The 21,255-nt window shown below is 41.9% G+C and overlaps 1 protein-coding gene across 1 annotated transcript; it reads right to left on the bottom strand.

Annotated features, from left to right (window-relative positions):
* Nucleotides 1–14,625: 14,625 nt before the first annotated feature.
* On the bottom strand, nucleotides 14,626–15,558 carry LOC149256978 (uncharacterized). The gene has a single exon (XM_089426560.1). It carries the CDS (start codon nucleotides 15,556–15,558, stop codon nucleotides 14,626–14,628), a length of 933 nt encoding a protein of 310 aa, XP_089282686.1.
* Nucleotides 15,559–21,255: the final 5,697 nt, after the last annotated feature.

Raw genomic sequence — 21,255 nt, 5'->3', positions numbered from 1 at the left:
GATAAATAAATGAATCTACTTTCATTTCCAATTTGAATCATTTGAATCCATCATTAAACGAAGGAGTTGTGATTAAAACACTGCTAGTTAGTATGGTCGACCACTGCTCTCCCGCAGCTGACAAATAAATTTTACTCTTTTATTTTTTTTCGTGGATTTGTTTTACAGAGTAACTACTATTATTCCCTGAAGGGAACAACATTTTTTCGAGTGTTTTTGTTGTTCCCTCCAGGGACTAGTTGTTGTTCCCTAAAGGAAACAACACCTTTTTGGTGTGTTTTTTTTTTTTTGTTGTTCCCTCCAGGGAACAACACTTTTAGAGTTTGTTGTGGCCACAACCACCACCCTATTAAAACCTGCTTGGGGGGAAAATTTGAATGGGTCCCTTGATAAGTTTGATATTTCGTCTCTGCGAATGATAACCATAGTTGTCATATGGAATTATGTCCTCAAAGATGAATGGTTCAATGGTTTATTAATTATGGTTGCAATCCATTTTTAATCATCAGTCCCCAAAAAATCATTGCGCCCTCTTGAGATTTAGAGCCGGAAGGACTCATATAACCCCTAGTTGCAGAGTTTGTCTCTTTATGAAAGTTTTTATGAAGGTAAGGTTTGTTTTAGGCATTTCTGTCATATCTCTCATAATCATAGCTAATGTTGATCATTCATGCAAGCAAGGACCAAGAGAAGAAAAGCAAGGTCGACGAGCTGATGCATAAGCATCATGAAGGGTTGCAACGAAAGATGCAAAGGGATCGTGAGGTGGTAATAAAATTCGAGAAAGTAACGCAGCCTTTGAATGATCATCGTAGGAACAACATGCCCGGTCCACATGATACCTATGCCAACTGGATTTTCATTGCCATGTGTGGGGATTTGGGATAGAATGGGGTAGGATTTCATAAAATTCTGAGAAGACAGGACGCAGAACAGATGTTGGTATAAGAGTTCTTATGTCACTCTGGGGACTCTAGATGACACCTCTGCACCACCAATGTTGATATTGCAAAGAAATACTCTGCAAGAAAGGGATATGGAACCACAACAACGCATAATGGAGGCACACTCTATGTTAAGTGGAGGTACTCCTGACAACGCAGATCCATCAAGCTATTGTTACCTCTAGATACACCTTAAATCATGTCATATGTTCAATTATGAGCACAACGTCTTCATTTGCCTTCAGGAAATAATAGGGAATAAAGTTCAGTCAATACAAATGTGAAGAGATGGCTTGCAGTCATTCATCTTTCCATCAACATCCATTCATTTCCTCCAGGAAATAAAACGCTCCAACAAATGTGGCCTCGACATGTCAGCAGTTTCATTGACCGTTCTATGTTTGTATATTTTAATCTGTATATTGAAAAGAACAGGAAGGGGGAGAGTCAATGGAGACGGAGGGTCAGCTTTTGGCAGCATAAGTATTAGCTCTGGATATGGGTGAAGGACTTTTTTTTTGGAAAAAGAGGGGTCAATTTTATTATGCTAATAAAGAAAATTGTTTCGATCAAGAAGAAGCCTTTTTTCATATTCATTTTCCTTTTTCTTTTATGTTTGGAATTAGGGTGTTGTGACTGGCATGAGGATATATATGTTTTGTTTTTGTGCATAGCGATAATAGACCGCTTATGACTAGTCTTGGTTATTTGAATATAATTCGTTCTCATGGTTAACTCATGAGGTCTCCGATTTGAAGCTATATTAAACATCAATTGCAAGTTTTATTTGTAGAAACAGGAATGTGTATTCTTGTATGAATAATTAGATTGCAATTAAGCTTAAATACAGCCTTGTTCATCGGTGAGCTCAGTAATTGATTCATTTGGACTTGGAATCTATATATGATGTTTAATATCTTTTATTATGCTCTTGCAAGCTAGATTAGAATAGTTAGGACTAGCATAAGTAGGTATAATTAGTATAGATAGGACTTGATACATATAGGTTAGCTGTTTCTTTTGTTGATTTAATGGAAATTTTCCTTTGGGGAGCAATCTTTCAACACCTATAATAGTTTACGGGAACCTTTAAAACCCGTTGGAACTAGCCACTCCAAACGAAAGCAGATCTAGTCGGGGTCTGCGATCGAGTTGGTTCCCCTTTGTTGGCATAGCGAAAATTCGTCGTGTCAACAAATTTGGCGCTAAAAGGAGGGCTTGAACTGTCATCCACAGCATTCAGGATTTCATCTATAAATGTCGCGCATGGATTTGAAAAGATTAATGTATGGATCGTAAAGGTCGAAAATACCCTTCCACCCATTTGGAAGAGCCTCATTTTGAAGAAACAGATGTCACTCTAAGTCTTGGGTTTGGGTTACCCAAGGAAGAGAGACTGTGGGAATATCCTGTCACCTAGGAACAACCAATTAGAGCACTTACTCATGCCTATGCTCCTTCCCTATCTCAGCTCCCCATATTTCATTCCTTACCTCTGATCGCTAAAGAAAGCCAAGGATATTTCCCATAAATGAAGAGACATCTGCAGCCCTTTCTCTTCAAGATATTGTGCTAGAGTCCCTGCAAAGTATCGACACTCCTTGGGAGGAAATTCCTGAGGATCCCCTCTCTAGAGGTGATTCGTGCTCGGAAAATCAAGGAAACAGGCATCCCTGGCTTGATTTGGAAAATCCTAACAAAGAATGCCCAGAGGAGACCCTCAACCAAAAATTCCCAAATCATACTATGGATAACATTCCTCCTCTAGGTGGGAATTAGCGTCCACTTCCTCCTCCAGGTGGGAATCAGCCTCCACCACCTCCTCCAGGTGGGAATCAACCCCCACCCCCTCCGGGAGGACTCCCTCCCTGGCTTGCACAGGATGTTGTAGTAGTACCTAGGCAGCAGCATGCCTTACCCAAGAATGCAGAAAGAGTATTACCCAAATTTGACCCTGAGTGGGGAGACACAGCTGATAACCATATCCACTCTTTCTTCCTAGCCATGCGCATGTTGGGGGTAGCCGATGAGGATGTGGTATGTCACTTATTCCCTTTTACTCTGATTGGTGCAGCATCCACATGGTACTTTAGCCTGAGAATAGGATCGATCACTTCATGGGATGCTTTTCAGCGGGCCTTATTAGACAAGTTTGGCGATGATAAAACACCCGTGGCCTTAGTTTTAGAACTATCCCGTTTAAAAATGGAAACCAAAGAAAAGGTCAAGGATTTTAACATCCGGTTCAACACTTTGTTCAACAAAATCCCGGCTAACGCTAGACCTACTGATGAGGTGCTCATGGAATTCTACATCATTGCTCTCCCTATCCCTACTGCGATGTGGGTCAAAAGGAGTAATGCACAAACCTTACAGGGTGCCATTGATGAAGCAGTAAAAGTTGAGAATGAAATGATCAATCTCACAGTATGTCATCATATGACCGAAGAATAGAAAGCCTCTCAATCATCAAAGAAGAATAATGGAAGTGATAACAAAGCAGTTGAGATCAAAGAAAAGGACACCATAGATGTGGAAGTTTTGCATCGGATCATTAAGAAATTGATGAACACAGTCATCGATATGAAAAGGAATTCTGGAGAGAGTACAAATGGGAATGGAGGAAATAATAACAACAGAAAATTCTTCAAACCTTTCTACCGTAAGAAGTCAGAAGGTGGTCATGGTCAACCTGCGTTGCCTACTCCACCTAATGAAGGGATTTTAAATATGGAAGACCTAGCTCTTATCGGATCGCTTCTTATCAAAGAAGAACCTATAGCAGATTTGGATCAAGAATAGGAAGATGAGGAAGATTACGAAGTAGAAGAGCCCAAGGATGAGGCATCCCAAATCAATGTATTGTGGGACTTCTATGCAAACAAGAACGATGATGAAGAAGATAGTATAGAAGAAATTCACACTAATGAAATCCACACACGAAGTGAAGGGCCACTTGCAGATGTGATGAAGCATGTAGACTAGACAAAGAAAGATGTTTTCCCTTCGAAGACATTTGCTCCCAAGGCTCCTGTTGAAAAGAACAAACCTAGTGGTAATTCCAAGAGTACTCCAGTCATGAGCTATCCAGAGAAGGATAATACATCACCAAATGTAATGAAGGCAACTCAAAATTGTAGATTCCCACCTAAGAATGGCAAGACTAGTATGTTTACTCTGCTCTACCCTGTTTATAACATTGATTACAACATTGTGGATGATCTTAAGAAATCTCGAGCTAATATCACGTACTTCGATTTGTTAAAGTTAATGCAACAGAGAGATTTTCTTTTGAAAGCTATGAATGAACGGAATTGCAAATCTCCCACCAATCCAAGTAGTCAAACCAAAACTTCGGTGTCCAGACCCGTTAGTACCTCCAGTACATCCCAAACGCCATCAGCCATGGAAGCCACTCTGTCAAAAATGAATCAAACACCCCAAGATGTCAGTGCAACCATGATAGGAAGGAAATCAAAATCCATGACTCCACCTTTCCTTATCACATTTGAAATCTTCAACATGAATGTACACAATTGCCTGGTAGATTCTGGTGCCTCATCCACTGTTATGCCTTACGCTGTTGCTAAAAGACTTCATGCAATGCCCAAGAAAACTGGAACTCGAATTATGCAACTAGACAGAACGAATGTAAAAGTAATTGGAGAATTGAAAGATGTGCTGATTCGGATGACTACCAAACCACAATACACGCAAGTCATTGACATAGTGGTAGTCGACATACCTGAGGCATATGGAATGCTTCTTAGTAGGGACTGGTCAGCAAATTTGAATGGATATTTCTCAACTGATTGGTCCCATCTCTTGTTGCCTCAAAAAGGAAAAGGTGATATGCTGAGAGTTGATCGAGAAAGATACATGAAGTATGTAGTGACAGAACTAAATGACCCCAATGAACCTGTAATATTTACCAACTCTATCCTTGGGAATTATAGTTTCGGCATTTGTGCCATGGAAATCTATTTTGGAGAATTCCATGAAGAGATAGTTGAAGAAACTGCAATGAACACCCAGTTGGGAGCTCTCCCCTGTAGTCCAACTGATGAATTATCATGTATTATAGTAGATGATAGGACTAATTTCATAGAAAGCAGTTCAATTGATGTAACATTAGATTCTATATTTTAGACACTCTACTTTGATGGCTCTAACTGCATAGAGGGCACAAGTGCTGGGAGCATTCTCATTGACCCACAAGGGAACCAACATTTGATGGCCACGCTGTTGGAGTTCGTGTGCACCAACAAGATGGCAGAGTATGAAGGCTTGATACAGGGCCTGAAGAAAGCCATTGATATGAAGGTAAAAAATCTTAAAGTTTTTGGTGACTCACAGATAATTGTCGATCAGGTAAGGAAAAGGATACATTGCAATTCGCCACACCTGGTAAGATACCAACATGAGGTATGGAGCTTAATTAACAGTTTTGATTCTTTTAATATCACATACATACCTCGAGGGAAAAACCAAGATGCCGATCTGATGGTTGGTATGGCTTCAAAAATTTTGCCTAACCTTAGATTAAACAAGAATAAATATTATGTTGAATTGATTTTTAGACCATCTGTACCTGAGAACATCTCGAATTAGCAGGTATTCGAAGGTGACGAGCAAATCCTTGAGTTCCTGCATTGCGAGAAGACATTCAAAAAAGCACTCATTGATGAAAAAGAGCATGAGGAAAAAAATCAGTCCAATATAATTCCCAAGTCAGTTGTCAAGATGGAGCACTTTTATGACCTACATGATAAATTTAAAAAGTCGACTAACTGCAAAACGCATAGATCATCCATGGAGTATGAGTCAGTTAACCTTGGAACCGAAAAAGGCCCAAAAAAAATTAATTTTGGCTTAGGATTCTCTCCAAAAGAAAAGGCTGCATTTGTTAAGCTTTTTAAAGAGTACAAGGACGTCTTTTCATGAACATATGGCGACTTAAAAACCTTCGATACCGGAATCATGCAGCATGTAATTCCTTTGGAAAAGGATGTTAAGCCCTGCCAACAAAAGCTTCGTAATATGCATCCAAGCCTAGAACCATTGGTGAAGAAAGAATTAAACAAAATGGACGCTAAAATCATTTTTTTGATTAGGCACAACTGTTGGGTAGCCAATCTCGTGCCAGTAAGAAAAAAAAATGGAGACATCAGATTATGTATCGATTTCAGAAACCTGAATAGAGCATCGTAGAAGGATAACTATCCTGTCCCGTCTATGGAACACATTCTTCAATGTGTTTCTGGGTCTGAAATGATGTCCCTATTGGATGGGTTTTCGAGATATAATCAAGTGTTGGTTTCAAATGGAGATCAACTTAAGACAACCTTTAACACTAAATGGGGCACCTACGCATATCGTAAAATGTTGTTTGGACTTATTAATGCAGGCGCCACATTTCAGAGAGCTATGGACATAGCTTTCCGAGGATTGATTAATAGATCAGTAGTGGTTTACATGGATGATATTACTGTGTATTATTATCACAAAAGGGATCATATTTATCACCTGAAACAGATTTTCGAAAGATGTCGAAGGTACAGAATATCGTTGAATCCCAAGAAGAGTGTTTTTGTAGTTACAAAAGGGAAGCTACTGGGTCATATCCTCTCCAAGGAAGGAATTATTATCGATCCTGAAAGAATACAGACCATCATGAGAATAAAACCTCCTAAAAATAAAAGAGCTATGCAATCTTTTTTCGGGAGGATTAATTTCGTTAGGAAATTCATTTTAGGCTTCACGGAAATAGTGCGTCCCATTCAGCTAATGATGAAGAAAAACGCTGTGTATAGGTGGAACGATGAAGCTAAGAGATTGTTTCAGCAATTAAGGAGGCCATCGCAGAAGCTCCTACGTTGGTTAGCCCCAATTTTGATAGGGAATTCCTCCTGTAAAATTTCGCTTCTGATGTTTCATATGCAACAATCATCACCCAAAAAAATGATAACGGCGAAGAAGTCCCCATTTCGTATATGAGCTCTAATCTTCAAGGGGCAGAACTGAATTACCCTGACATGGAGAAACAAGGTTTTACGGTTTTTAAAGCCGTGAAACATTTCCGCCCTTATTTACTGAAGGCCAAGACCAAGGTGATCATTTCCCACCCTACTGTAAGGACCCTCTTTGTTGAGAGGGAGATGCGAGAATGGAGAGAGAACTAGATAACGGCTCTTTAGGAATACGACCTTGAGTGTAAAACAACAAACATAGTTCGGGGGAAGGGGTTATGTAAGCTTGCAGCAGAAGCCATGGCAGGTAAAGAAGGGACGTCATAGGAACCAGAAACTCAGTGCGTGCAAAAGTCTCAAGTAGCATTCAGCGAAGAGCCTGGATGGGACAACGAAATGTTAATATATGAGCGCGAAGTATTGGAAGTCCCATTGGACTCTAATTCGTGGTATTACGACATACGCTTTTATCTAACACGGGGGTCATGTCCTAAGCACATGGACGCATCATGAAGAAGAGCACTCAGATTAAAATCTAATCAGTATCACTTGGCCAATGACACATTATACAAGAAAAATTATGACGAAGTTTGGTTGAGGTGTTAGGAAAAGGATGATGTTGATCATGTCTTGAAAGAAATGCACAATGGCCCAGTAGGTGGTAGTTATGGCGGAGAGACCACTGCTCACAAAATATTAAGAGCTGGGTATTATTGGCCTACAGTGTTTAGAGACTCGCATGCCTACACTCAGAAGTGCAAGGTGTGTCAAACTGTTGCAGGGCGAGAAGGAAAGCCAGCTATTCCCCTCAGGCCCGTTATGATTTATCACTCGTTCCAACAATGGGGCCTAGATGTCATAGGTGAGATCAATTTGAATTCTTCACAGCAGCATAAGTATATACACATGGAAACCGACTACTTCACCAGATGGACTGAAGCCATCCTGCTTCGGAAGGTTAATGAAGACGAGGTAATATCTTTTATTGAGAAATTTATTATCAACAAGTTTGGCATCCCTGATGCTCTCATATTTGATAATGCTTCTTATTTTTCATCACTAAAATTGATTGAATTTGCTATCGATAAATAAATTTGCATAAGATATGCATAAAACTATTACCCATAGGGAAATGGAGTTGCAAAGTCCTCAAATAAAAACCTCATCCGCATAATCCGTAAATTTGTCGTCAACAACCAGAGGAATTGGCACAATGCTCTAATAAATTCCCTCTAGGCCTATAGGGTCACCCCAAAAGTAGCACTAGGAAACTCCCCATACTTCCTCGTCTATGGATAGGAGGCCATCTTGCCTCCCAATGTTACCCTTCCCTCTTTACAGCTCTCCCAAGCCTCGAGAGGGACCCCTTTAGCCTTACTTCAAAAGAGGATCAACCAACTAGTGAGATTGGAGGAATTAAGAGATAATTCCATAAACAAGTTCAGAATCACCAAATGATTGTGAAGAGATGGTTTGATTGCTATTAGGTGGGAAATAAAGACTATCAAGTCAGAGAGCTAGTCTTGAAATGGGACAAGTTGAGTGAGCCAAAAGGTAAGCACACGAAATTCCAACGCTTATGGCTGGGCCGGTTCCAAGTTGAGGAAAAAATTGGTCAAGGAACCTACAGATTAAAAACTTTACATGGAGAAACCAAAAAACTCCCTGTTAATGGCCAACATCTTAAGAGATACTTCTAGTAGCCACCACATGGTAGTTACCTCCTGAGTAGGTTAGGATTCATTTTATTTTTTTGTTAGCTTAGTTATATTTTCATCCTATCCGTTCTTGTCTTACGCAAGTTTATCTTCCTTCTGTTTTGAATTTTAGTCCTTTTCAGTCAATTGATTTCGGTCTTTCAGTCTTGTTTTCACCTTTTATAACTCTCTTTTGATTTCCCTCATTCGCTACCTTCAGCCTTTCGCTTCCCTCATTAACCTGCTAGTGAGTCTGCAGATCCTAAATTCATTATTACCTTACAAATCAAGCGAACCTTCGATGATCCTATGAGAACTGGAAAATTAGCCGTAAAATTCAAATTGAAGCCACTCATCGACATCTATTTGGAACTAGGTAGGCTCTGTTGATAATCTTGATACCAGAAGCATGTAGGGATATCTTTATAAAACGAAAAAAATGTGTAACCATGGTTGGATTGGCATGGTAGAACGCTGCATTTTTCTAAAAAAATCCCACCTAGACCTAGCCTATACTTGCCTATGATATTTGCATTCATTCTCCATTGGTTCCGTCCACCACACTAAATTTCAAATATCTGTCATCTACAAGTAAACCTCCTTTCATGGGCTAAGCTCATTGTCATATATCTTGTGGAAAATTTAATTGTGCTCTAGTCCTTGTGCCTGAAATTGGAAGGACTTATTTAGAAGAAAATGAAATGTCGAGTCCTTGTGCCAATATGGAAGGACAGGTTGTTTGGGAAGCTAATTAGAGTAGGGATTGTTGTTGGACTCAGAGTACTGGTTGACACAGCAAGCCCAAACTTGCTTAAGTGGTTTAAAAATATGGCATGATCCATGACTGCGCCCCATTCGATCATACAAAAGTATAGCACTAAAATTTCTTACATAAAGTGCAGATAAACATATTGTTGTGGCCACAACTACCACCCTATTAAAACATGCTCTGATAGAAAATTTTGAATGGGTCCCCTATAAGTCTAATCTATCATCTCTCTGAATGATCCTTTTCGTCCTAGTGATTTTAACTCTATGAAGAGCCAAATCTCACATTCACAAATGGGTATAGCCCTTTAACAAATGCCTCACTTAAGCCCTTCATTCCTATGTTTATCGGGATTTGTTTAACCCCTCAAAACCCTCATCGCATTATTATTCCCATTACAATCCTTATAGTGTAAATCCTTCACAAATCATGCATAAATCCTTTTCGAGGCCTATCGCTATCAACACAACGCGTTCAAGGTTTCCGGACAAGACATGATTTATTAACCCCAATACATATATTTTCGAGTCCAAAAGCCCCATCGCATATCACAATCGGCCTAAGTCTAAGTTTTATGCATATATATGGCACGCCACTGGCCTCCGGACCCGACAACATTATTAACCGCATTGTATACATTTTCGAGTCCGGGGTCGCATCGCATATTGCATATCAGTGGAGCATGGGCCTTATACACAGTGTGTGCAGCGATGTGGCGGATTCGCCGATTTCTATGAACTCGAGCATATAGAATTTTAAGTTTGGCATTATGGTTGGACATGGTTTTCCCTGTATATTCCTTTGTTTCTCAAAAATATTGAAATCTTGGTTTTCAAAGGCGAGCCTGTATTGCGGACCCTCCAACAATACTAACGTGTATATATATATGTTTTCAGGTATGGGGACATATCACATATCGCATATCGGCGGAGCCCCAGGCTTATGCATATTGCAATATGCGATATGCCAGACCCAACGATATTTATAAGCGCTGATATATAACATTTGAGGTCCAACTTGAGGGATTAGGGTGGGATTTCCCTTGTTTTCCTATGTTTTCCAAATTTTCCAAAATAACAAAGGGATCAGGTTTTCAGTGTAGAAGGCAGCGCTTGTGTTTTATGTGAATATTTCTATTTTATTGTTCACAATCATGAAGCTAATGATAGCTATCTCTGAAGGTGAAAATTAAAAGACGTAGGAGTGCATTCGAAGAGCCATATGTGCAGAAGCATTGTGTTTGAAGGTCTAGCCTCAAGCGTTCCGAGTCGGCCCCACGTGTTGGTTGTACAGTCTGAGAGCAAAGCTAGCTTGGCTTTCATCATGAGGAGGTGACACACAACCACCCTTTTTGCCAACATCTGTTCACTTCTTCATGAAACTAATCGCTCCAGCAGATATGCTTCCTACGCGGTAGCGACTACGCTGACAATTTTATCTCTATATACTCTATTTTCGTATCGAAAGCTGTAGGGAAGATGAAGAGGCGGGGTAGACCTAGAGTCAAGAGCTTTTGCATAAATATTGCCTCTGAAGAGGAAAAGGGGATTTTTGGGCTTGGAGAAGAATAGTTTTGATTTATTGTGAATAAAGGGGACTGTTTGGTTCAAGGAGGAACCATAGTTTTAGATTCATTCTATTGTTTTTGGATCAGAGCGTTATTACTGGCATGAATGTAAATGTGATTTGTATTTATGAATATTGATGACTTACAATTCACTCTTAGTCTTGTTAAATTGAATGTGATTCAGTTTCATGGTTAACTTGTGAATGATCTCTGATTTGAAACCAAGTTAAACATCAGTTGCAAGTTTAATTTCATAGAAGAATGTGGATTCTTATATGAATGATTGGATTTCAATTTAACTTTAATACAGTCTTGTCCAACTGTGAATTCAGTGATTGATTCATTTGGACTTGAATCTATACATGATGTTTAATCTTCTTTATCATGCTCCTACTGAACATATATATGATGTTTAAACCTTTTTATTATGCCTCTGCAGGATAGATTAGGATAGCTATAACTATATTAGAGTAGTTAGAAATAGTATAGATATGATTTAATACATAGAGGTTAGTTGTTTTATCTTTGTTGATTTAATTGAAGTCTTCCTCCTGGAAGCAATATTTCGACATGTTCAAACAGTTTATGGGGTCCCTTAAAACCCGTCGGAGCTAGCCATTCCAAACGAAAGCAGGTCTAATTGGGGCTTGTGATTGGGTTAGTTCCCCTTGTTGGCATTGTGCACATTTTCCATGTCAACAAATTGGTGCTAGAAGGAGGGCCTGAACCGCCCTCTCCAACTTTTCAAGATTTCATCTATAAGTGCCACGCATGGATTCAAAAGGATTAATGTATGGATCGTAAAGGTTGGAGAGATCCTGCCACACATTTGAAAGAGCCTCATTTTGAAGAAATAGAGACCCCTCTAAGTCCTGTTTCCGGGTCACCCAAGGAAGAGAGACTGTGGGAGTATCTTGTCACTCAGGAATAACCTGTCAGAGTACTTACTCAGGCATACGCGCGTTCCCTCTCTCAGCTTCCCATATTTCACTCTTTACCTCAGACAACTAAGATAAAACAAGGATCTTTACCCTGAGCGAAGATACATCAGTAGCCACTTCCCTTGAAGATATTGTGATATAATCCTTGCAAATTATTGACAACCCTTGGGAAGAAATTCCTGAGGATTCCCCTTCTAAAGGTAACTCCTTGCTTGATTTTGAGAATCCTAACGGAGAAGCCTCCAACCAAAACTTCATTGTCCATAGTATGGCCAACGTTCCCCCTCCAAGTGGGAATCAGCCTCCACCTCCTCCTCCGGGTGGGCATGAACCTCCACCTCCTCCTTTGGGTGGGCATCAACCTCCACCTCCTCCTTTGGGTGGGAATCAACCTCCACCTCCTCCAGGAGCACTCCCTCCTTGGCTTGCACAGGATGTTGTAGCGGTACCCGGGTAGCAACATCCCTTACCAAAAAATACAAAAAGAGTGTTACCCAATTTCGATCCTGAGCGGGGAGATACCGCTGATAACCATGTTTGCTCTTTCTTCCTAGCCTTGTGCCGATTGGGGGTCGTCGATGAAGATGTGGTGTGCCGCCTATTCTCTTTTAATTTGATTGGTGCAATCTCCACCTAGTATTTCAGCTTGAGAGTAGGGTCAATCACCTCTTGGGATGCTTTTCAGTACGCCTTTTTAGACAAGTTTGGTGATGACAAAACACCTACAGCCTTAGTTTTAGAACTATCCCATCTGAAAATGGAAACCAAGGAGAAGGTTAAGGATTTTAATATCCGGTTCAACACCTTGTTCAACAGAATCTCAGCCACTTCTAGACCCACTGAAGAGGTGCTAATTGAATTCTATATCTCTACTCTCCCTGTCCCTACATCGATGTGGGTTAAAAGTAGTAATGTGAAAACCTTACAAGGTGCTATCGATGAAGCGATGAAAGTTGAAAATGAAACGATCAACCTCACAGCATGCCACCCTACAACTGGAGAAAAGAAAGCCTCTCAGACATCTAAGAAGAATAATGGAAATGATAACAAAGGGGTTGAAACTAAAGAAAATGACACCACGGATGTGGAAGGGTTGCATCAGATCATTAAGAAACTTACAACACAGTGATTGTTGGCATTATGTTTCTGGTATGGCTATATGTTACAGATGTTGTACTTGATGGCAACACCCGTGGCAAGGCTCTCAATATGTTGAAAATTAAGAAGTACGCAGGAGAACAGTTCAGAAGATGCGTACCCGCAGGTACACCGTGAAGGGACCATGTCCAGACACGCAGGTCAGCCGTTCAGGAGGTGCGTACCCCCAGTGCACTCACTTCAAGGCAAAGAAAAGCACACGTGGGGTTTCTTATGTTTAATCCTTGGTATTTAGCCGACGGTATTTGTGTTTTTTTTGTGTGTAAATAAGCTTTTGTATTAACAAGTGTAACATATAGTACAAAACTTCTGTCGAAGCAGATTACTGGCTGCATAGTAGGCCTTACTTGATAGCAACAGAGCGAAACAGGAAGAGAGAACTATAGTAGACATATAGAACCTAGTTCTGCCGAGGAGTACACCACGCAGGGTGACTTGGGCCAAAAAAACTGGCTATCACAGAGCTGGAAAAACAGTAACAGAAAAATATAACAAAGTCCAACAAAGGGACATGGAAGACTAATCAGAGTTGTTGGGGGGGTCAGGGGTTGCATGCACCTCACTGTGCCTAGAAGCCTTAGCCTGGTGAATGCACGACAGACCTCCCTTCTGCAGATCAGCGGGCTTGCTGTCCTGCTCAATAACTTTCCGGAGGAGTTTGATCAGAACAGAGAGCTTTTTGCTAATTGAATCCATCTCCTGATGCATTGCGCAGAGTTTAAACTCACTGCTATCGAACACTGCCATGTGGTCCTTCGTCATCGTGGCTGCAAACTGCTGGAGCGTGCGAAGCTGGTCCTCCTGTTCCCCCTAAACGTCCATTGCCTTTGCCAAGATGGTCTTCATGCGCCATGATTCTGCCTGAGTACGGACAAATTGGGTTGCTCTAGTACTAGGCTTTCCAGGGTCATGCAACCAGTCAAATTCTTGGCTGAGTTGATGATCAGAGAGCTTGGCTTCCTCTTCCTGCACAGAGGCCTCCAAATCTATGATTTTCCGCTTATTCCTCTGAGATTTTCGTTGCTCGAACAAATCTCGGGCCGTCTGCAAATCTCTGTTTGCCGACTGGTTTCGGCTGCTCTCACCCGCCATGAGAAACCTTTCGTGACTGATACTCTCTTGAACACTAATGCGGAGATGGAGTCTCTGCTTCCTAAGCGCATAAAACATGATGCTCCAAGAGAGTGTAGGAGCAATTATATAGAAATTGGCGGGGAGGTTTCGGGCAGGGGAGTGGATGGCGGCGTGTTCATTGCCTGTCCAATCACCATAAATGTAGTTGTGCGAAAAATTGGAGGGGCTTTTCATTGATTGGGAATGTTTTCCTTCGCCACCTCCTGCTTGGTATTGAGCGTGCCACGTGTCCCTCCGTCCAGCGCTTCTGCGGCGGCCTATGTCATCCTGGATCATGAACCTGTACAAATCCCTGTAACCTGCTATGCTCATTAATGCCCTCAACCGGCTTGTCCTGCGGTAGTTGTTAGGAGTTGATGGCACCAGTCCCGTCGGCCTATCCATATACTTATGAAAATTTGTTAATCGGATTGTCGACCTGCCCTTTCCGCAGCCGCTAAATCTAATCAAGCGAGTTGAGAGCATCGATCTTTTAAATGATGATTTTCCACCATCTGCCAACAGTTGTCCACCATTTCAGCTGGGTGTTCGATCCCGTGGTTAGCCAAGTGGTCGGCGACCGAGTTTTCCTTTCTCCTTACCACTTGGAAGATGAGGCCTTTCATTCCTCCAAGCAGTTTCTCGATACTGTCTGTGACCATGGACAGGCGCCAGTGCTTAGTTATTTTTCTTATTGGAGTACCCCCGTATATTTTCTTTGCCACTGCTATGGCAATCTCAGAGTCGCCCTCAATTACTACGTTTTCTGTTTGGTTTCTATGGAGGATTTTTAACCCCTTTTCCATTGCCGCGAATTCCATTTCGTTATTGGTACCCTCACCCAGCACTTTGCTGCATATATGGAGAATTTCGCCTGACTGGTTTCGGATGATGCCTCCTATACCAGCTGGGCCCGGGTTACCTTTCGAGGCCGCGTTGAAATTTAACTTCAGAAAACCTTCAGGGGGCCGAGTCCATCCTTTTAGTGTATTGTTGATGTTCTGCTGTTTGGCCTGGGGGACGAGACTTTGGTCGGTGCAAATGTTGAAGGCATTTAGGATTCTCTGGTCCTCCGACGAGATTCGGCTGGCTGGGTCGGCTTTACTTTTTACCAGGATTAATTGGCAGATGTTCTGAAATAAGGTAATTCTCAAATGCTCAATATTCCTGTGTTCGCTTTGAAAAATCCTTCTGTTTCTTTCTTTCCACAATGTCCAAGTAATAAAACCTGGTAGAACTTTCCATATATTGTTGATTTGAGGATTTTCTGAATAATTGCTTGGCCAATTGTTAATGGTGTTATGGATGGAGTCCAAGTCTCTGCTGTTTTGCTGCATGATAGCTTCTATCTCTTGCCAAATGTGGTTTGCCCACTCGCAGGTATTGAATAAGTGGTTCATGGTTTCTGTGGCTTGGTTGCACATAGGGAAAAAAGAAGGACCTTCAAAGCCCTTTTTCTGCAGGTTTTCCCAAGTGAGGGTCTTTCGCCGCATGAGAAGCCATAGAAAAGTTTGAATTTTTGGCCAAAAGAGGGGATCCCAAACCTTGTTGAACCATGATGCGTCCTCCCCCTGCTCTGAGAATTCCATCTGCCTTCTGGCTTCTTTAAGGGTGAAGTTGCCATTGCCCTTTAGTCCCCATCTCAACTTGTCCTCATCTGTGGTTATTCTGATTTTTCGTTTGTTTAAGATTAGGAGCAGATTTTGAAGGTTATTATTTTCTTCATTAGGGATTTCTGCGTCTAGGAGGGACCATTCTCTCCATTCCTGGTCCTAGCTATCGGGGTTCCAGTATTGATGAACGGAGTGCTTTCCCCTGTTCTGGCAGTTAATTTTGTACGCTTCAAGATCTGGGTTTTCAAGCTTTGGGTGCTGTTGCTAGGAGTCTTCCCAAAAGAGGGCAGATTTCCCATTACGGATCTCCCAAAAACTGTGTTCTTGAATTAGATTTCTGTTCTTTTTTGTCAAATTCCAAATTGGGGAACCTTCTGGCAATTCCTGAAGTCTTATGAGGTCCTGGTCTCTGCAGTTAGGAGTGTATTTCTCCTTCCAATGTCTGGCCCAGGGGAGGTTGGTCTCCTTCAGCCAGCGCCACCACAGCTTCGCTCCACCAGTTTTGTTGCTAATGTCGGGGTCAATTAGGTTTAAACCTCCATCTAGTTTCGATTTACAGACCTTATCCCAGGCCACGAGAGCCCATTTCTTCTTCTCTGCACTGCCACTCCATAAAAAGGATCTTTGAATGGATCGGATTTTCTGCAGGATGGCTTTAGGCGCCGGGAGGATAGAAAGCATATACTGAGGGATGGCCTGCAGAATGGCTTTAGTTAAAACTAGGCGTCCCGCAAAATTAAGAGCCCTGTGTGTCCAATGTTTGCATCTTTTTTCCATGTTTGCTATGAGCCTTTCCCAATGAAACTTTTGCCATGGCTTGGTGGTGAGCGGGGCTCCCAGGTACTTCGAGGGTAGAGAACATTTTCGAAAGCCTAAGATGCTGGTAAGATGGTTCTGAATTGAAACATGATTATTAAAGAAAAAAATAGTCGATTTGGAATGGTTTATGTCCATACCTGATGCCATGCTGAATAGAGATAAGATGGATTTGAAAGCCTTGGCATCTTTGACATTTGGAGAGCCATGCAGCATAGTATCATCGACAAACTCTTGGTGAGTAGTTGCAGGGGTGGAGGGGAAAGGGCGCAATCCATTAATTTTCCCTTCCGCTTTGGCTCTGTGAATATATCTGCTAAGCCCTTCCCTGAGGATCACAAAAAGGAAGGGGGACAGCGGGTCTCCTTGCCTTATGCCGCGGGAAGGAGAGAAGGGGGCCGAGGGGGATCCATTAACCAAAATAGAGAAATTTGTTGACTTGATAAGAGCGAGAATCCATTTGATCCACCGAATGTCGAAACCAAAAGCACTTAAGGTGGCCTCCAGGTAATTCCAATTCACTTTGTCGAAAGCTTTTGAAAGGTCGAGCTGAATCATCATACCAGGGATTTTTCTGGATTGCAAAGTATGTATCATATCCTGAGCCAAGAGGATGTTGTCCAGAATTTGTCTGCCTTCCACAAAGCCTGATTGCTCCTCCGAGATGATGTCGGGGAGGATTGGTTTAAGTCTATTAGCGATGACCTTAGAGATGATTTTATAAATCACGTTGCACAGAGCTATGGGGCGAAACTTTTCCGGAGTTCGGGCTTCCTCTTCTTTGGGGATTAGGGCTAGGAAAGTAGAGTTTAGGGCTTTAAGAATTGAGCCAGATCGTCTTGAATCTTCAACTACTTCCCAGACCTCTGTTTTGACTATTTGCCAACAAGCTTTGTAGAAGTTTATAGTAAAACCATCTGGTCCCGGTGCTTTATCATTTGGCATGTCTTTAATAGCCTCCTCCACCTCCTACATTGAGATATGTCTTAACAAAGAGGCATTTTGTGCTGGAGTAATGATTTGGGGTATGGCCTGTATTATTTCCTCTCTGGCTTCTGATCGATCTTCTTGAGATTCCTGGGCAATTTGCTTAAAGTGACTAGTAAGCAAAGTTGAGATCTCATTGTGGTTTTGAATAACTTCTCCAGATGCATTGGCAAGATTAAGGATTTTATTAGCCCCCCTGTAATCCATCGTCAATCTATGGAAGAACTTTGTGTTTTTCTCTCCCTCCTTCAACCATTGGATGCGAGATTTTTGCTTCCAAAGGATTTCTTCCTGTTGGCAGCGGAGCTGCCATTTCTGCATTAGGATATTTTCCTGTCCATTTGAGTCCTCCGTGTTAATCCCCGAAGCCCAGTCTTTATGAATTTGACTTAGTCGGTCTTCTATATTGTGCTTTTCCTGGAAAATATTACCAAACTCGGTTGCATTCCAATCCTTGATTTTGTGTTTGATGTGCTTTAGTTTGGACTGGAGTTTAAACATTTTGGTCCCCCTTATATTCCTGGGCTCTTCCCACCATTTTTTCAACAGATCTGGAAAATTTGAGTGAGTTAGCCATAATTTCTCAAATCTGAAAGGCCTGTTTTTGGGGGTCTCTAGAAAGGCAGCTTCCAGGGCGATGGGCCAGTGGTCTGATCCCCCACTGGGGAGGATATCAGAGTCAACTGTTGTTCCTTCCAGTAAGATGTTTTCTGAGATCAAAAAATGGTCAAGGCGAGAGGCTATCCTATTTTCTCCTCCTCTTCAGTTGTTCCAAGTGTAGAGCCCATTTTTTGGGGGGATGTCGACCAGTTGGGCGGATTCCATGAAGTCAACAAAGAGTTCTGAGTCTTTATTCAGTCGCCTAAGGCCTCCCTTTTTTTCCAGGAGGGAGGTAATCATGTTGAAATCCCCTCCCATTATGATCTTTGAATGTTGGTATCTTAGCTTTAACTTCATTAGCGAGTTCAGGAAAGAAATTTTATCTTCTAAACGCTGTGGCCCATAGACATTTATACAGAGGTAGGTTTCAGAATTACCTGTTAATTGAAATTCTGTGGCAATGTATGATCTGGTGGCTTCCATAGAGGTGATTTCGATTACTCTGGAGTCCCAGAGGGTTGCAATGCCTCCTTCCCATCCTTGACTGGCTATGTCTATATATTTGATAGTTTTTCCTAGCTTTTTGGTGATGTTCTCCAGCTGATTAGTGGCACACTTTGTTTCCTGAATGAGCATAATGTCTGGCTTTTCCTATTGTAACTTCCTCTTGAGAAGTCTTTGTTTGACTTGGCTGTTGAGCCCTCTTGTATTCCAGGAGATGATTTTCATTAATAATGATGAGGTTATTGGTAGGACGGGAAGGCGTGTAAAGCCTTCATTTTTCCTGAATTGATCATTAGGATACCCAAATCATGAAGAACCTCTCCATTTGTCCTTCGGCCTCTTCTCTTGTTTTGCTTCTGTCCTAATGAATGAAGAAAAAGGCTTTTAGATTGGTTACCTGTGCCTTTCATGATTCCTAATCTTTTCTTTTTCTTATCTAGCTCCGCTTGTTGTCTAGCTATGAAGAGGTCGCTGATCTTCTTTATTTCTTCCTCCGGGATATTTTCCAGCCCTTGTGTTCTCCAGTGCTTTTCCATGTCTGGCAGATTTACCCCTTCTTTTTCTAGAACTTCATTGAGTTCCAGATCTTCGCTTCCCCCATCGCTGGTTAGCATGTCTGTGTCTTCATCTCATTCATCTGCTACTTCATGCGTTTGTACTTCTGTATTTTCAGTGGTTTCCTCTGCATCCGTTGATCTGTGGTCTGTCATATTTTTTTGAGGAGCTTCTGGTAGCTTTGTCTCTTTGTTGTTACCTTCCGAGTCTACTTCTGAGTCCAGAATGCTGAATGGGTTGAGGGTTTTGCTGGGATCTATCACTGCTTTGTTTATTCTTTTCCTGTAGGCCCTTTGTCTTGATTTTGGCTTTTTAAAAACCTCCTGGTTCTTGGCTGGTTGCTCAAGCTTGGCATCTTCCACTGGTTTGTTTAATGGGCATTCCCTGACAAGGTGACCGTGTTCATGGCATTTCCTACACCGGAAGGGGATCTGTTCATAGTCGATGGCTTGAAAGTAATATTCATCTCTGAACTCTAGCCATAGTCCTTCATGTAAGGCACCTGAGACATCCATTTCGACGCAGATCCTGGCACAGGAAGTGTACTTCCTTTGCATTGTTGCCTCCGAGGCTTTAATGAAGGTGCCAAGTCGGTCTCCTATGAGCTTTAGGGTCGCTAGGCCCCAGTAATCGATAGGTAATGAGAAGAGGCGGATCCACACAGGGACTTGGGTGAAGGTTTCCTTTTCAGGCACGAAGTTCGCCTTCCATGGCCTCATGTAGAGGCCTGCTGATGAAAGGAAGTAAGGCCCTCCATCGAAGACCCTATCTTTGTCTTCTAGGTTAGAAAAGACAACAGTAAAAAAACCTTTAGCTCCAAGATGTAGTTTGACATCACCTTTTGGTCGCCAGTGCTGCTTGATCCATTGGCAGAGAGCTCTTTCTGTTGGCCACAGTCCCATAAACTTACATATGATTGCATGCTCCATCATGTGGTCTCTGTAGGCCTGAATGTCTGGATCTGAGAAGACCACATGGAGGGCTTCCTTCTTTTTGGGTTTGCAGACTCCTTGCAGGGTATTTTTGGGGCTGAGGTTGGAAGCTTCCGTTTTATGCTCATTTTCTATAGGAAGTTTTCCCTCCCTATGTTCCTTTTCTTCATCTGACGGAGCGATTATTGGATCTGAGCTGTTTTGGCCTGCTTTCGGTTTGTTCCCGTGCTTCTCCTGTCTGTCACTGACTTTTACTGGCATCTCTGATCCGTGATTTGGATCTTTCTGCCACTGGGTTGCTGTTGGAGAGGTAAATCCCCTCTACGGATAGAGGTGATCCCTACTAGCCCAGCAAGGGTCTAGCAACAATCAGTCAATGCTACTATGCAAGTTCCTAATTGCAATTAAACAAGAGGTAAAGAGCACCTACTTGGATTCCAGCGCTGTTGTTTGATGAAGAGATACCACCTTCGCTCCCTCGCTTTGGCTGGTCACGATCCTCCGCGATCTCCGCGAATAGATACCTGCACACACGAAGAGGAAACAAACACAAGCGTGAAATCTAATAAGAGCAACTATACATCAGTCAGAAAGGATGTAATTCACATTTAACCATTACATAGACAAATGAGAATGGAACAATAATAGTAGTCATCTATTATTAATCAAGCAGAGAAGAGTACAACCAAATGTTCTGACGTCGGTAACCTTCTCAGGAGGGGCCAGTCAGCAAGTGTCTCAAGCATTCACCTTTGGAAATGATTCTCCCATGACAAGAAACTCTCTCTCTCACACAAGCAACACAAAACAACCTTCCCTAAGCTATCAAGCACTTCCACACTTATCACACCAACTACCTATAGTAGCAGCAATCTGAGCACTATAAGCTCTACACAATCCAAGCTATTCCAAACTAGTTGCTCATGGTAATGGTGGAAGTTTATATAGGAGAAGGAGCCTCCTAAAAGGGTGGAAGGATGAGCTTATCTTCAAGGGAAGTAGTTGCAAAGGGTCGAACAGACATGCCATAGAAGGGAGTCGATACTCACAAGGCCAACAACCAAGTCTGGAGTTATCTGGAAGGCTGGCT

This window comes from Pinus tabuliformis, chromosome 6 (genome assembly GCF_031772625.1).
Source record: "Pinus tabuliformis cultivar Carrire ecotype Pingquan chromosome 6, CPIR1, whole genome shotgun sequence".
NCBI classification, from domain to species: Eukaryota; Viridiplantae; Streptophyta; class Pinopsida; order Pinales; family Pinaceae; genus Pinus; species Pinus tabuliformis.
This window is presented reverse-complemented; position numbering and strand designations above follow the sequence as displayed.

Bases quoted from the DNA above. Each gene is read 5' to 3' on its own strand.
- LOC149256978 (XM_089426560.1), bottom strand. From the start codon at position 15,558: ATGAACCACTTATTCAATACCTGCGAGTGGGCAAACCACATTTGGCAA.